This window comes from Phyllostomus discolor, chromosome 3, assembly GCF_004126475.2.
Source record: "Phyllostomus discolor isolate MPI-MPIP mPhyDis1 chromosome 3, mPhyDis1.pri.v3, whole genome shotgun sequence".
NCBI lineage: Eukaryota > Metazoa > Chordata > Mammalia > Chiroptera > Phyllostomidae > Phyllostomus > Phyllostomus discolor.
This window is the reverse complement of record NC_040905.2, coordinates 125,345,996-125,361,887: the sequence shown is the minus strand read 5'-3', so window position 1 is coordinate 125,361,887 and position 15,892 is coordinate 125,345,996. Positions and strand designations below refer to the sequence as shown.

Below are 15,892 nucleotides of genomic sequence, written 5' to 3'. Positions count from 1 at the left end.
GTTTATTGTGATAGGCAAACAAGACATAGGTGGTCCCACTTTCTTATATATGTGTGTGCACATGTATACATGTACAGGTGTGTATCATGGATTCTTTATTTTAGGTTTTCTGCTCTTCTTAAAAACTTATAGCAATGTTTAATTTAGCTTCATTATATTCAAACAATCCTCCACCCCAAAAACAAGCCATGTTGGCTATCCCCACTATGAATAATGGCTCAGCCCCCAGGTGACTCAGGTTGCCCCATTTCAGTTGTAGGATGTGCACCTCAGTGGGAGGCAAGAGGAAGAACTGAAACTGGTCCCTGCTGTTTCTCACGGGCAGGTGCAGAAAGGGTTTGGTAGCAGAGGACACCGAAGGCATTTGTTTAGCTACAGCTTTGGATTCTCCATGAATTTCCACCATCCCAGGTGCCCTTCGTTTCATATTATTGGTAGTTCAGTGTCACTCTCTTAGAATCTGCCAGACAGGGTCCTATACACACTGTGCCTCCTAGTGGCCTGGCCACCTTGCTCCCTTTTCTTGGGGACAACACCTGGGTTCCAGCAAGCTTGTTTGTCAAGTGACTCAAAAATGCTAATTGTAAGATTATCTGTCATAGTGATTCCCAACCCTGGAACTGAGGAGCATTTGGGGTGTCCTCATCATCAGGCCTCACACCCAGAGATTCTGATTCATTCAGTTTGGGTGGGGTCTGTGCATCTGCATTTTAAAACTCCAAAGGTGCTGTGGCTGGTGTAGCTCAGTGGACTGAGTGTGGGCCTGTGAACCAAAATGTTGCTGGTTCAATTCCCAGTCAGGGCATGTACCTGGGATGCAGGTCATGTCCCCAGTAGGGGGCATGCAAGAGGCAACCACACATTGATGTTTCATTCCCTCTCTTTCTCCATCCCTTCTCTTCTCTCTCTAAAAATAAATAAAATATTAAAAAACAACCCAAAATGCCAAAGGTGATTCTGCTTTGTAGCTGTTAAGAAAGTCTGGTTAATACCCTTGAAATACTGAAAACAGGGCAGGAAGCTCCAATGCTCAACAGAGGAATGACTACTTGATGGGTGAAACACCTACATAAAATGATCATTAAAATTATTATATGACATTTTGGGAAAACATTTGTGATAGGATGTTAAGAATATTTAAAAAGCATGATGCAAATTACAGCTATGCTATGACTACAGTAACATAAAACTATTGATAGGTATAGACTGGGGTTGGAAGAAAACTTGGAAAATTGAAAAGGTCTTCAATTTGACTTCTTAAAAATGTTTTCCTTTGTGTTATTACTGCTAAGTCATTTGTTTCTTTGATTAAAGATATTATAATTAAAAATGAGTCCTGTGGCTTATCAAGGCTGTGTGAGAAGTAGGAAACAGAATGCACACTGATGAAATGTAACCAGCTCTGCAGTAATTTTGGCACTGTTTATTATCCTCATTTAAGGGAAAAATGGTTCATTAGCTTAAAAAGAATCAACCAACTTAACCCAACTGCTGTACTTAGGGAGCCAGTGTTGGGGCCTGATTCTTTATCAACCAGTCCCCTCATCTCCCAATATGCACCCCATATGGAGTGCTCTCCATGTGGGGTGTGAGGACATTAGAGGAAACTAGCAGTCCTGGAGAAGGACTATAGCTTGGAGAGATTCAGGAAAGGATTTGGGTCCACACAAAAGCCTCAGGGGAACTCAGAGCAAGTGCAGGTTTCCTCTCCTCCTGGACAGTTTCTTCCCTTCATGACTCACCTCTAGGATGTCACTCCTGGTCTAGGCACAGGGTAACAGAGCATTAGACCTCACCCTTCACAACAAAACCCAAAGTGACAATTTATTGCCCAGGAATGAGTGTGGGGGGTCATTACCTTGTAAGGTTCATGCCACCTCTTATGTCTCTCCTGCACCTGTAATTATGTTCCCTCTGACATTATAGAGCAGAATCCTGGTTGTGATGTACCCACATGTGGTAACAGGCTGGCTTTATCAAACAGGCAAATCTACTTGGTACAGCATAAAGAACAACTGTTTGGGGGAATAGCTAATAAGGGTCATCAAGCTCTGACTATGTGCTAGACACATACTACAAACTTGACATGTTTTGTCAGTATCCCCATTTTTCAGATGAGGAAACAGAGCAAATATTGAGCCCTGATGTGCCTGATTCTAGAGTACAGCCACGAAAGAGCTGCAAATTCATGCATCTTCTGGGGCCAGGCCAGCAATATATGCATGGGACAAGGTCTGGCTGGGGCTTTGTGAACTGGGACACGCTCAGCAGCTGCAAGCCAATGCCGCTGATGGCTACACCCAGAAACACAGGTCTAGTGATGCCAGAAAGCTTGATTTCTGTTCTAAGAAAAGATGAAACTTTACAAATATTATTTAAAACCTCTTGATTTTTAAAAGTTGATAATTATTCCAAAACAAAACAAAACAAAACAACATGTGTGTCACAATATGTATGTGCTCTCTAGCTGCTCGCTTACAATTTCCAGAGTAACGGTCAGATTCAGGGGCTTTGGAATCAGAGAGAACTCCGGGTGGAATCCTGCTTCAGTCACCTGATAGACCATGGTTTCCTTATCTGTAAACAGGGAATGATACCACTTGCCTTGCAGGGCTCAGGATTAAAAAGGTAATACAGACCAAGTAGAGGAGACTCCAGTCTCAAGAAGGGAAGAAATTTTCTCTGCCTTGTTCACTCTTGGTTCCCCACTTCTTAGAAAAGTGCCAGCACACATGGATTCAATAAATACTTGTTAAATGAAGGAATACAGGAGAAATCACCATAGTGCTGGTAAGTAGTAGCTGTTATTATCATCATCTTGTTATAAAACAATAAATGGTTCTTGGTGTCCAGTGGTCACTGTTTTTTATGGTTCCACTGGTATGCTGCCTGTGCCACACATTTCTAGTGTGACTCTGAGACCAGGGATTAGATCCAAGGGAATCTATGAGAGGACAGGTCTTAAGACTGATAGGAGAGAAGCCAGTCTGGAAGGCCTGTCCTTTTTTGAGAAAGTGTCTGGTTATTTATCTTAGAAGCCAGACAGGTTACTTATTGTTTAAGCTCCTATTTGAAGAATGGTCAAAAGAATTTTCTATCTGCTAATTTGGAGCATAGGGACAAGTACCTTAAACTAAGCGCCACAAATCTTGGATTCTAATCCCACTAACTAGCTACACAGCTCTGGAAAGTCATTTCACCCAGTGGTGAACTTCAATGTTGCTGATATTCAGATAATTGTTACCTGTCATTCCTATTTCCAAGGTAGTTGTGTTATTCCAACAGAATTGTGTAGTTGAAAATGCTTTGAGAAATATATGACATGAATGTAAATCAGATTTTTTTTAAATAGTTTAAAAGTAGGAGAAGCCTGTCCCAGGGCCTTCAAATGGAGAACTCTAGGTTCAACAATCTATCATTCAACAACTGTTTATTCTACTCCTATGACATGCCAGGCACACCTGATCAAAATCATGATGGAGGAGAAAGAGATATCCAATCTGGAGGAAGAGTATTCCAGGTAGGAGAAAGAGCCAGCGCAGGGGTCCTGAAGTGGGAATGTGCCTTTTGTTTTTTAAGGAATATCTTGGAGGCCAGCATGGCCAGAGAGGAGTGAGTGAGGGGAAAGTCATAAGAGATGAGGTTAGACCATATTGGGTCTTCTAGGCCTTGACTGTGAATGAGAGAAAGAATATTTGAAAAGTGACAGTGCTTCCTGGAGACAGCCAAGTGTCAGAAAGATTTGCTTATCACCTACTAGCTGTGCTCTGCTATGAAAGCTGTCTCCCTTTTCAAGCCTCACTTTTCTCATCTGCAGGGTGGGCATGATCATACATATCCTGCAGAACTGTGTCAGCTCTAGTGAGGTAATGGACAAACCCAGAAAACACTGGCTCACTCTCTTTCCTCTAGCTCTTTGTACCTTGATTTCTTGAGCCACAGCGGCAGCAGCATCAGCTTCTTTCTTGTCCGCCTGCACCAGGACTTTCCTGGCATCAGCTTCTCTTGTCTCCTCTTCAATTTTTACCATCATCTTGGCAGTCTCCTCTGACGTCTGCATGAGCTGGGGTTGGAGGGCGGTCAATTCGACTTGCATGACTGCCACCTAGCAAGGGGATGGGGGCTATGTCAGTACCAAAAATGACAGTGGTAGGAGCTGAAACCATTCTCCAACCTATTATATATGCAGAAAGTGGATTTTAACATGGGATATATATGTTGGCTGTAGTTTACCACTTTGATCTTTCAATACTTAGTAACTGAGTTCACACTATATGTTGTAGTTAATGAGCACTATGTTAATCATTAGACATATAATTGTGAACTTAAACATTTTAAAAAGGAACAAACTTTTTTTTTAAGTATTCTTTCTTGTTAAGCCTATATTGTAATATGGGGGCGGGGAGAAGTAGAACAAAAGCAAGTTGTGTGTGGGGGGAATCTACATTTAAAAATATTTATTGATTTTAGAGAGAGAGAGGAAGAAGGACAGATAGAGAGAAATAGGGAAATACCGATTTGTTGTTCCATTTATTTACACATTCATTAGTTGCTACTTGTATGTGCCCCAACCAAGAATTGAACTTATGACCTTGGCATATTGGGACAATGCTCTAACCACCTGAGCTATCTGGCCAGGGAAAACCTACATTTTTTAAAAGTCTGTGAAGAATACATATATGACTGAGATACCTGGGATAGAAGGAACTTTCAAGGCCATTTTTTTTCCAACAGTGATATTCTCTCAAACATTTCTGCTACATAATTTTCTGGCCACTCTTTGAATACCTCTAGTGATAGAAAGCTCATCACCTCTAAGAGAAGTTGGGCCATTTTTCAGACAACTAAATGCATTAGATTTTCCTGATGAACAGTTGGAGTTTACCCCCATGCAGTTTCATCCACTGGTCCTGATTCTGCTTTATAAGGCAGCTCAGACACTTATTTGAAGAGGGTTTCTTGACATTGCACCCACTGCCCCCAGCAAGCCCATATGACAGAAGCAAAATACCAGCCTGATATCACACAGGCCTATGAACACAGGTCCTGTAGTCATGCAAATATGACTTTCAGTTCTGACCTGACCACTTGAGACACCTACTCACTAGGCTGTATGACTGTGTGCAAGTCACCAAATCTCTCTGGGTCTTGGTTTCTCCGAGTGAAACTTTTCTAATATACACCACTAGCCATACAGTAGGGCTCAAGGAATATTAACTTGCACCTTCATTCTCTCTATCTCTAAAAGCAAAGGACTCTGAATTGGACCCAGAGACCCCAGAAACAGAGCAATGAAGGACACCCCTTACGTTTTCTAGCATCCCTGTTCTGTAGTGTTGGTACATTTGCTATACTCAGCAGCAGGTCAACCTACTATAAACCATTCAATTGTCTCAGCCTTTTATTGGTGATGAAAATTCCTGCCTTAATGTGGCTCTCATCTTAGATGGCTTGTCAAGTGGCTCCCAGCACAAATTACTTACTAATTCACATGACAGACATTTTGTACTTGTTTTAGCTCTTTTTATCTTCACAATAGGGCTACGAAATAAAGACGGTTATCATCTTTTTAACAGAAGAGGAAACTGAGGCCCCAAGAGGTTCAAAGATCTATAGCTGTAAGTTAGAGAGCTAGAATTTGAGCAAAGGACTATCTGATTCCACAAAGCCCAGCTCTTTATTACTGCCTTACCTGTCCCAGTTCCCCTGTAAACTATCCAGGGCCAAGGCAAAGGTGAGGCAAGTGAGGCATTCACCTTGAGCACAAAATTTAAGGGGGCACCAAAAAATAGTACCTTAGATAAATAATATTTTATTGAAATATTTAAGTCAAAATTAATGCAAAAAATACATATTGGACAAAATATCAAAATCTTGAATAAAAACTACCCCATAAACCTGGGTTTAGGCTGAAGCAAGTGAGGTGAGTTCTGCAAAGGCTGGGTCAGACGCTGACTTTATTTGGTGCCCTCTTTAAAAAAATATTTTTATTTGTTTATTTTTAGAGAGAAGGAAAGGAAGGGAGAAAGAGAGGAAGAGAAACATCAGGGTGTAAGAGATACAGTGATTGGTTGTCTTTTGCACACTCCCAACTGGGGACCTGGCCCGAAACCCAGGCATGTGCCCTGACTGGGAATTGAACCGGTGACCTTTGAGATCATAGGCTGGCATTCAATCCACTAAGCTACACCAGCCAGAGCTTGGGGCCCTCTTGAATATTTCACCTGAACAAATGGCTGACTGCATCCCTAGTCCTGGACCTCTTTGTCCCTGATCTTCTTTGGTAATTCTCACCTGTGAAGCTGCAAAGTTGAGTTTCTGCAGACCTGTCAGGTAGCGGTTCCTCATGATATCAACCTCTTGCCTCTTGCTATTCAAGAGTGTCTTGAAGGTTAGGATCATTTCAAGATAGGAGGTGGGGGTGACATAATTATGTCTGCGAAGCGTGTTGTAATAATTGAGTGACAGCTCCCTCACACTCTCCTGGAAATATTTGCACATGGAGATGATCCTGCCAAGGGCACAAGGGTGGTTAGGCTGGTTCTGAGACATCTAGCACAACTTTGGTTACAGACATGAGGATATAAATAAGAAGGCACACTTAGTGTAGCCCACTGAAACCCTAAATTCTCCAAAGCAGGTCAACAGAATCCCAAGAAGGATTGGGGAGGTATATTAGTTCTGTCCAGAAGGTATCTAGCCATGTAATATGAAAAATAGAGACATTTATTGAAGAAGATACTAGATACAACAAACATTGTACATAAGACAATGTACAATGCCTCAATCCCCTTCAAAGTAGGTACCATGGGACCTCACACAATTCTCCCAATTACCACCAGCTGTCCCATCTTATTTTCCTGAATCTCACCGATGGTCTGAAATCTCTTCCCTTTCAAAGGTGATTTCAGTTTCTGGAAAAGCCAGAAGTCACAGGGCACCAAATCTGGGCTGTAGGGAGCTAAATCACCTGGGTAATTTAATGTTTTTCCAAAAAACTCTACATGAGATATGATGCATAAGCAGGTGTATTGTTGTGATGAAGCTGCTAATCACCAGTTGCCCATAACTGCTGCCTTCTGAATCATCCAAATAGTTTTTGCAAAAGAATGTTTAAGCTTAATGCAAAATTTGATGCAGATTTGTTAATCTACTTGCTCAGTCATTTTGAGAATGGCCATACAGTACACATATTCACTCGATGGTGTCTACTGCCCTCACTGACTAGTATAGTGAAGTTGTTGCTCATGTGTGCACATTCCAGTCCACTCTCCTTGGCTGCCAGGTTACATCTTAGTTGCACAAATGGTTCTTGTTATATTAACAATGGCTGGACTTTTTCTGGACAGATCTTGTGTATTCTTACTAGAATGATCTTCAATCAAGTGAGTTCTCTTTCTGGTCACTTTGGTGAATTCTCAGTGTTAAGCAGGAGTTCTTACCCACAGTCTATGAAGACTGTGGACTTTGCAAACCATGCTTTAAATATGTCAAGTAAAATTAAGTTATAAATGAAAACAATTATGTTGAAGCAGAGTTTTCAAAATATTTTAAAAACCAACTTGTCTTATATATGTTCTTTTCATCAATGCATTAAACTGGGGTAAACTTTTTCTGGAAAGGGCAGAGAGTAAATTTGTTCAACTTTGTGGGCCACATGGTCTCTGTAGTAACTACTCAGTTCTGCCATTATAGTGTGAAAAAAGGGCCATGGTTCCAATAAAAATTTATTTACAAAAAATAGGCTGTAAACTGGACTTGTTCCATGAATCATAGTTTGCTGACTACTACATTAAATAAAATTGGGCAGCAAGTCTAAAAGCTACCAGTTTTGAAGGAAATGATACATTCAGGTACCCATAATGATTAAATGAATTATGGGAAAAAAACACAAGCAAACAAACATGATTTTCATTGGTAACAAAGTCACAGGTCCTGATAATCCTACTGAGTTTATTGCCTACATTCATCATTGAAGGAAATGTAAAATACCAGCTAGATATCAGTGAGAGTGAAGATGCAATTTTTTCCCCATTCATATTCACTGACCCTCTGAATTCTATTCATGGGCCTATAGACCCAGGTTAAGGGTCTTCTGGCCTACAGAACAAAGTTCAAGGTTCTTAAGGCAAAACCTAAAGCCAAGAACATTCGGAACCCTGCATACTTCTTCATTTTTATTCATTCATTCATTCATTCATCCATTCATTCAATAAGCAGTCACAGGCATCTGCTAGGCACTAAGGATACAGAGGCAGACAAGGGAAATGACATTGACCCTGCCTTCGTGGGGCACCTAGGGTAGTTGACGTTATCACCTCTTTCCTTATTCTAGCTTTTTAATTTGGTTTTTGTATGTCTGTGTTTTATATGTCAAAGAGTATTTTTTCTTTCTTTTTTTTTATTAGTAAATTTTTCTAAATCCTTGCCAGAGGATTTTTAAAAATTGATTTTAGGAGGAGGGGAGAGAAAGAAAGACACTGATATGAGAGAGAACCATCAATTGGCCTCCTGTACATGCCTTGACCCACAAACTTTTGGTATCGAATCCACAACCTTTTGGTATACCTGACAATACTCCAACCAACTGAGCCACCTAGCCGGTCTCATTTACCCTCACAAGAATCCATTTTCTTCCCTTTGGCAGTGACAGTGATATTGCCCTGTTGGGAATGACAGCTCTAAGACTATTGAAATAACTACATTATTATATTCAGGTTCTCACAGCTATAACAGTATATCTCCAGTACAATAGTACAACAGGATAATTCTGAGCAATACAGTTTTATTCTTTTTCAGAAAAGTATTTTATTTATTAAATATCTAACTACATGTGATTTAAAAGCATAAGATTTTTTATACCTAAATTGAGAAATCTTAAAACAATAACAAGAATAGAGCCAATATCTGGATTTTCAATTTGGAATATATGGTTGGGGTACTAAAATGCAGGTGACACTTACTCTACCCGAATATTGTCATCAAGTTCCACATCTTCCAGAAATTTGTTAGCTACCAACTCCAGGGCATCTGTGGGCCAGGACTGGAACCAATCAATTGTACAGCAATTGATAAGTGAAGGGAACATCCTCAGGCGGTTCCGAAAGGCATCCCCAATTGGACTCATGGCTAATAAGAAACAGACCTTGTTAGTTCCATTTTTTCAAGGAGGACCAAGGCAGCAGGCAGTCTTACCAAAGATTCTGGTGAGGTGGGATGCTCATGTTTCTTGTTGGTACCCCAGGGATATAACTGGGAATAGTGATGATGAGTACCTGGGAAGCAGGTGGAGTCATGGGATATTTTTATGAAGTTCTGTGATGAGAATTCAGTGATTGATCTCCCATATCCATTATTACTGCTACCAGATCATTTGAGTCACTATGTCAGAGTGGTGTGAGCCCTTTGATCCACTTGTTCTATTTGTGCTCACTCAGACATAAGGGAGCAATGGATACGTTATGTATAGCTATTTATAGAAGTATGAGGGGCATCAGCTTGTTTCTGACCCTCTCCGACCACAAATTTTGTGGGCTTTACCCCAAATGTCATTCATTTTTATTTAGACTCAATGTGGTATGGAAAGCGTGATGCACAGGCAGATGTGTGAGAAGGTCAGTGTGGTTAAAAAAGAGAGAAGGGAGAAGCCTGGTTTGAGATGAGTGTGGAGTGGATATGAGGACAGTCTGGCAAGTAACCTTTTAAAAACATAAGAAATTGGGGTCTTCATTCTAATAGGAAGCAATTTAAATGTTTTAATGTGTGTACATGAATATGTGTATGTGTTTGTATATCCACAATGATCATATTTGCAATATATGAGGAAAAACCCTTCCTGGCTCAGTGGAACAGAAAGGTCTGGAATGGCCAAGAGTGGTCATAGAAAGAATAATTAGAAGGTTGCAGAAGCAAGGTCTGGTAACAGTGGCTTAGCCAATGTGAAGGTGGTAGGGATGGAGATAAGTGGGTAAATATGACAGAGAAAGGAGGCAGAAATTCACATGATATGCTACCAAGAGAGAGAAGTGTTAAACACACCCCCTAGGTTTCTGGATAGATTGGAAATGACATTCACAGGGGGATCTCCAGATGTTTTGTGAGGCTACAAGAGTAATGTAATGAAAGAAAGGAGAGGGTTCAAAGGAGAATTCAGAGAATTAGGAGAACAGGTTTAAAATAGTTGTTTAGAAGAGTGAAAGTTTCCATAGAAATTCTAGGTAGTGATTCTTGGGCCTAGACTTTGGTTGGATCAATCCTTAGACCACTGTAAGAGGATTGGGCTTAGGGCACTTAGGAGACTCTGAAAGACCCAGAGGAAAAAGAGAAACTGGGTTTGCTTCTTTCTTACCAAGGACAATGTGAAGGTTCTTTTTCACTCTCTCAATAAAGAAGTTATACATAGAAAGTGGAGTGACTTCAATCTTCTCTCCTGCTGTTCTGGCTGCTATTTGCATCTTTTCCACAAGGTCAGCCTTCTCATCAGCAGGGAAGATGTTGGGCACATCGCCTGTGTTCAGCAGCATGTTGATGTCCTCAACAAATGACTCATCCTTGATTTGGTTATCAGCAAAAAGGAATACGGTACTCTTGGTGGCCACACCGACCTGCAACATGATCTTCTTCAGATCCTCCCGCCAGTCGTTGCTTGAGTAGTTCTTAGTGATCTCGATCTGGTACAGCTCATATACATTCATGAATGTGGACAGTTTGCTGGCACTCTGCCGCCCACTGCCCCCAATGCCTACCAGGAGCAAATGGCCTTTGTCTTGCTTCAGGACCCTGCAGATCCTGGAGATGTGCTCAATGGCAAACCTGAACATGACCAAGGACATGGGGGCCTTGCTGATGTTGTTGAACTCTTCTAGGTAGTACTCCATGATCACCATGAGCTGTTTCAGATCAGTGATCTCATCATAGATTTTTTGTTCACTTTCTGGTTTGAAGTAATCTCCAAAAAAGAGGCTATGGATATTATCATCAGTAATCTTTCCAGTGGGTGATAGGTGGATGAGGACCTGTGGGAAAGGTAAGACTTAGCCAGGCATTCAGCCATGGTCCAACTAGGATGGCAGTGGGAGGTGCAGAGGAAGAGAACAGGAAGTGGGCTTGTTTCCTCTGAGCACTTTCTTCAAAGTCATGGTTCATTAACAATTTAAAAGACAAAACAAACCATGATATGTGGATCTAATGGTTGTAAAGACTATGATGAAAGGACAGTTGAGAAAGGAGTATAAAAGTGAGAGTCATTCTGCTTCTTAAATAGTTAAAACATAGGTGGTTAGACTGTAAGATTCCCCAGAGGAGATGGTCAAAGGATGGTGTCATTTTTAAAGTACTTGCTCCTTTACCAAATAGAGGTACAGGTGGTAGTCCTGGCCCCCACTCTGTGCCTAGAGTAGGAATGTTTTTGATGCTTCCTCCTCCTGTTGTTATAACCCAATAGTGCTTCCGCACTTGGTCTCTGGCTGCAATGTGAAACACTTTTGCAGTATTTCTATGGAGAAATTGCAGCTTCTTAAAAATAGAGGTAAAATCACATAATTCTTAAAACAACTTTTCTTATGTCAAATGAGAAAGAGAAAATATTTATGAATGAAAAACCATGACAATCTTTCACTTGGTCTTTTTCAGGGCTTCAGTCAAGCCATGAAAATTCATGGACCATTTCTCAATTCACAAATTAATTTGACACTGAAAATGTATAAACAATAACATCATATAGCAAATTACCTTGAACTGTTCAAAATTTACGTTACCAGGAAAGTGAAGCAATATTGGGCCTAGTATATCACCAAATCAAGTGACTCATTGACTCAATATTGTTACTTGAGATTCAGAGAACAGAGTTCAGTCTGATCAGGAAAGGAACCTGAACTCTGAGACTAACATGGCCAAATATTTGGGACCATTTATGAGGCCAAATGAATCACAGGGTCTGGCTAACCTTCTCCATGGTCTGTTTGAAGCAATTAGAGGTGGTTTCCTTCGTCATGTTGAAGAAGACCTGTCTGTCCTCATCATCAATCAGACGGTCATAGAAGACCCGATAAATCTCATGGATCCAAAGCCGGATAAGTTTTTCTATGTCCTGAAAATTCAGAGTTGATTACTTGAATGATTGTAAGAGTGTGCTTGAGGTGGTAATTCTCAAATAGTTTCTAATCCTGTGGTTGATGTGAGAATGTAACAAGATAATGCTTATAAAATGTTAAGCACAATTCCTAGTACAGAGTCAATGTTTAATAAAAGTTAGCTATTACTGTTAGTATAATGCTAAATGATAGCAATGGCAAGGACAGTGGCTGACCTGTAGGTGGGTGTGAGGGCAAAGCAGCACCCCTTGGATCACCCGTGAGAAGTCCCGCAGATTAAAGACATAATGTGACTTGGAGGGAGTTGGCAAGAAATTCTCCACTGCAGCTTTATAAATTGTCATAGTAGCCTGTACCAGCATCTTTCCATACCTGGAAGAAGTAAGTAGACCAGGCAAGGAGGGGCCAGCACTGAGGACCCCAAATCAATACTCTGGAAGACACAGTAACCTCTTACCTTAAGAACATCACGTCAAACCCTTTCTTAAAGTGCCAGTCAGCAATTGAACTAAAAATCTTTGTTAAAACGTCATCCTCAAAGGCGTTGATGGAAATGATATTTAGGTGGCGAGTGAATCGTCCTGGAAAAAAATGTGCGCACACACACACACACACACACTTTTACTTCCTGGGTCTAGTGGGTCTGAGGCACAGAAATTAGATTTCCCTCTGCCTTAATGTTCTAGAGCTCTGCTGTCCAATATGGCAGCCTCTAGTCACATGTAGCTATTTCAACTTAAATTAATTAATAATGAATAGCATTAAAAACTGATTTTCTCAGTCTCACTAGTCACATTTCAAGTGCTCAAGAGTAACATGTGGCAAGTTGCTACTGTACTGCGTAGTACAGACATAGAACATCCCCCATAATTGTAGAAGTTTTGGTAACAGTACTAGTGTAGCGCTCAGGTTTGTTTTTTAAAAATAAAGGCAATATCTGATCATTGTAAAATCATAAAAATTCAGAAAAGCTTCTACAGAAAGTGAGCATAGCCTTTCACTTACCTCCTACATACCAAATCCATTCTTCCCCCCAAAATTAACTGCTACTAATTTGATACCTTTACATATCTACATTTATCTAATGTTAGTTATATATTGGGTTGGCCAAAAAGTTCATTTAGTTTTTTTCTGTAAAATAAAAGTCACATTTTTCATTTCACCAATGATTTGATTGATTTGAATTGTTCTCAGTAGGTCAGCTATCTCCCATGGGGTATAATGTTGATTATTCTCAATTAATGTCTCAATTTGATTATTATCAACTTCAGCTGCTCTACCCAATCATGGAACATTGTCTAGCAAGAAATCTCTAGCACAAAACTTCTCAAACCACTTTTGACAGATTTGATCTGTCACAGCATCTTCTCCATAAACTGCACAAATATGTTTTGCATTTCAGTTGTGTTTTCACCTGCCTTGAAATAATAAAGCATAATATGCCAAAAATGTTGTGTATTTTCTTCCATCTTCAATACTAAAATGGCTATACAACAATTCACCAATTTTGATAAGTTTTTATATATATGTGATTTACTTTATTTTTATTTTATTTTTATATTTTATTGATTATGCTATTACAGTTGTCCCGTTTCCCCCTCTTTATTCCCCTCTGGTCTCTTTGCTGTCACTGTTGGTTCCCTGTACATTTTCCTTTATTTCACTTTTCATAGTCTTCATTTTTCCCTCTATTTTGTGACCATACTAAACTAATTCTGTGAGCATCCTGATTATAAGTGTTTTGAACGGTGTATCTGAGATTGGCTATCTCTTCATTGCTTAGTTGTATTTTTTCTGAAGCTTTGATCTTCTCTTTCATTTGGGCCATATTTTTTTGTTTTGGTGTGTCTTAGGTATTTGCCAGGGCAGGGCAACCCTTATCACTGAGTTGTGATGCTGTATGTGGGGGAGGGGTCTGAGAGGGAAAAATGCTACTTGCTCAGCCTTCTGCCAGCTTTCAGTCACTTCCATGGCTCCCCCCAAGCAAATTGGGCCCTTCTGCTGCTGCTTCCCAGATGAGTGGAACCTGTGGGTTTCTAGGACCCTGTGGGTTTCTCCAGTGACCCTTCCTGTGAGCTTTTTCTGCCACCTCAACCCTCACAGGTTTTTTCATTCATAGGTTTTGAGGCTTTATTTCCCCTGAAACCCTGGGTTGAGTGGTCTGTCTCATTCCCCAGTTGTTCCTCCCAGTTTATCCACATGCAAATATGGGACCACCCACTCCACCAGTCACTGCCTTGACCTCCCCGATCCTCCAGCTGCCATATTTCTGTGAGTCCTCTATGCCTAGCTGCCTGTCTCTGCCCCTCCTACTGGTCTGGATGAATGTTTCTTCTTTAATTTCTTGGTCGTCAGACTTCCATACAGTTCTATTTTCTGTCAGTTCTGGTTGTTTTTGGCTTTTAAATTTGTTGTTGTCCTTCTTTTGGTTGTGTGAGGAGGTACAGTGTGTCTACCTACTCCTCCATCTTGACTGAAGTCTCCAATTCTGATAAGTTTTTAAAAATGTACACAGATATGACAGCTGTCACAATACAATATAACAAAATTGTTTGGAATGAAGTTAAACACACCTAAGTGCTACTAGAACCATGTTATGGAAAAACAAACAAACCCCTAAGTAGGGGGTTTCGACTAACCCCTACTTATATCTATATCTATATCTATCTATATCTATATCTATCTCTATATCTATCATCTATATCTATATATTAGCCTTATTGAGATATAATTCATAATCATTTAGATAATCTGAAACCCATATTCTAGTAGATTCCTGAGAAAGGGCTTATGGAAAAAAGTCTCTGAGTTCTTGCATGCTGATAACAGTTTTCTTTTTATACTTAAAGTTTAGCTTTGGTGGCTATAAAATTCTTGACTCCTATTTTATTCCCTTGAGTATTTTAAATGTTATTCTACTTTCTTATGGAATAAAGTATTACAGTTGAAAAGTCTTAAGATAAACTAATTTATTTCTCTTATAAATCATGTCCTCTTTTTGCTTAAATGCCAAAAGATTTTTTTCTTTTTCTTTAATATTCAGTATTTTACTATTATATATCTTCAGAGTGATCATTTTTGAGTCTGTATTCTTAGGAATACAATGTACCAAATAAGATCACCCTGCCCATTTTCTTCTTTTACAGATGAGAAGGCCAAATTCCAGAGGGGACAACAAGGTCACAAAATCTTGAGTCTGGAAATGGTACTAAGATTCCTATGTAAGGACATGTTTGATGCATTTCAGAATAAAAATGCAGATCTTAGATGGATTAGGTTGTACCTGAAGCAAAATACCATATATTCCTGAACTATTAGATGATGAATGATGTGGGAGGGGATCTTAATTATTATTATTATTATTATTATTATTATTATCATCATCATCATCATTAGGCTACTTTGGGTTAATTGTTCTCTCTTTGGCCATATGAAGAATTATTAAGACTTCCGGCAAGATGGAGGAATAGGTGGACGCACCGTACCTCCTCGTACAACCAAGATTAGAAAACCAATAATATACAACAATAATTTACTATCAGAATAACACCCAGATCCGGCAGAGGATTTATCTGAAAGGAAGTCGGGCAGCCAAGAAGTTGAAGTAGACGCGTTCATCCGGACTGGTAGGAGAAGACGAGCCGGCGGGTGTGGGGCTGGCTCGGGTAGGCGGCGCGCGGAGGTCGGGGGAGGGTTTGGCACGAAAGCCATCCAGCGCACAAGAAGGCAGCGCTGATCCCTGAGTACGCAAGCTGTGGCTGGCAGACCCAGAGGGGTAGCGATTGTGGACCAGGGCAGAA

General features: G+C 40.2%; 1 protein-coding gene across 1 annotated transcript in view; it reads right to left on the bottom strand.

Annotated features, from left to right (window-relative positions):
• Nucleotides 1-15,892, bottom strand: part of DNAH3 (dynein axonemal heavy chain 3) — a 219,892-nt gene that overhangs the window by 48,144 nt on the left and 155,856 nt on the right. Inside the window, exons 44-50 of the mRNA XM_028531458.2 lie at nucleotides 12,550-12,673; nucleotides 12,308-12,464; nucleotides 11,945-12,088; nucleotides 10,349-11,015; nucleotides 8,964-9,129; nucleotides 6,295-6,511; nucleotides 3,923-4,105 (exon numbers count right to left, since the gene is read on the bottom strand). Coding sequence (XP_028387259.1) covers nucleotides 3,923-4,105; nucleotides 6,295-6,511; nucleotides 8,964-9,129; nucleotides 10,349-11,015; nucleotides 11,945-12,088; nucleotides 12,308-12,464; nucleotides 12,550-12,673 — 1,658 coding nt within the window. The remainder of the gene's footprint in view (nucleotides 1-3,922; nucleotides 4,106-6,294; nucleotides 6,512-8,963; nucleotides 9,130-10,348; nucleotides 11,016-11,944; nucleotides 12,089-12,307; nucleotides 12,465-12,549; nucleotides 12,674-15,892) is intronic.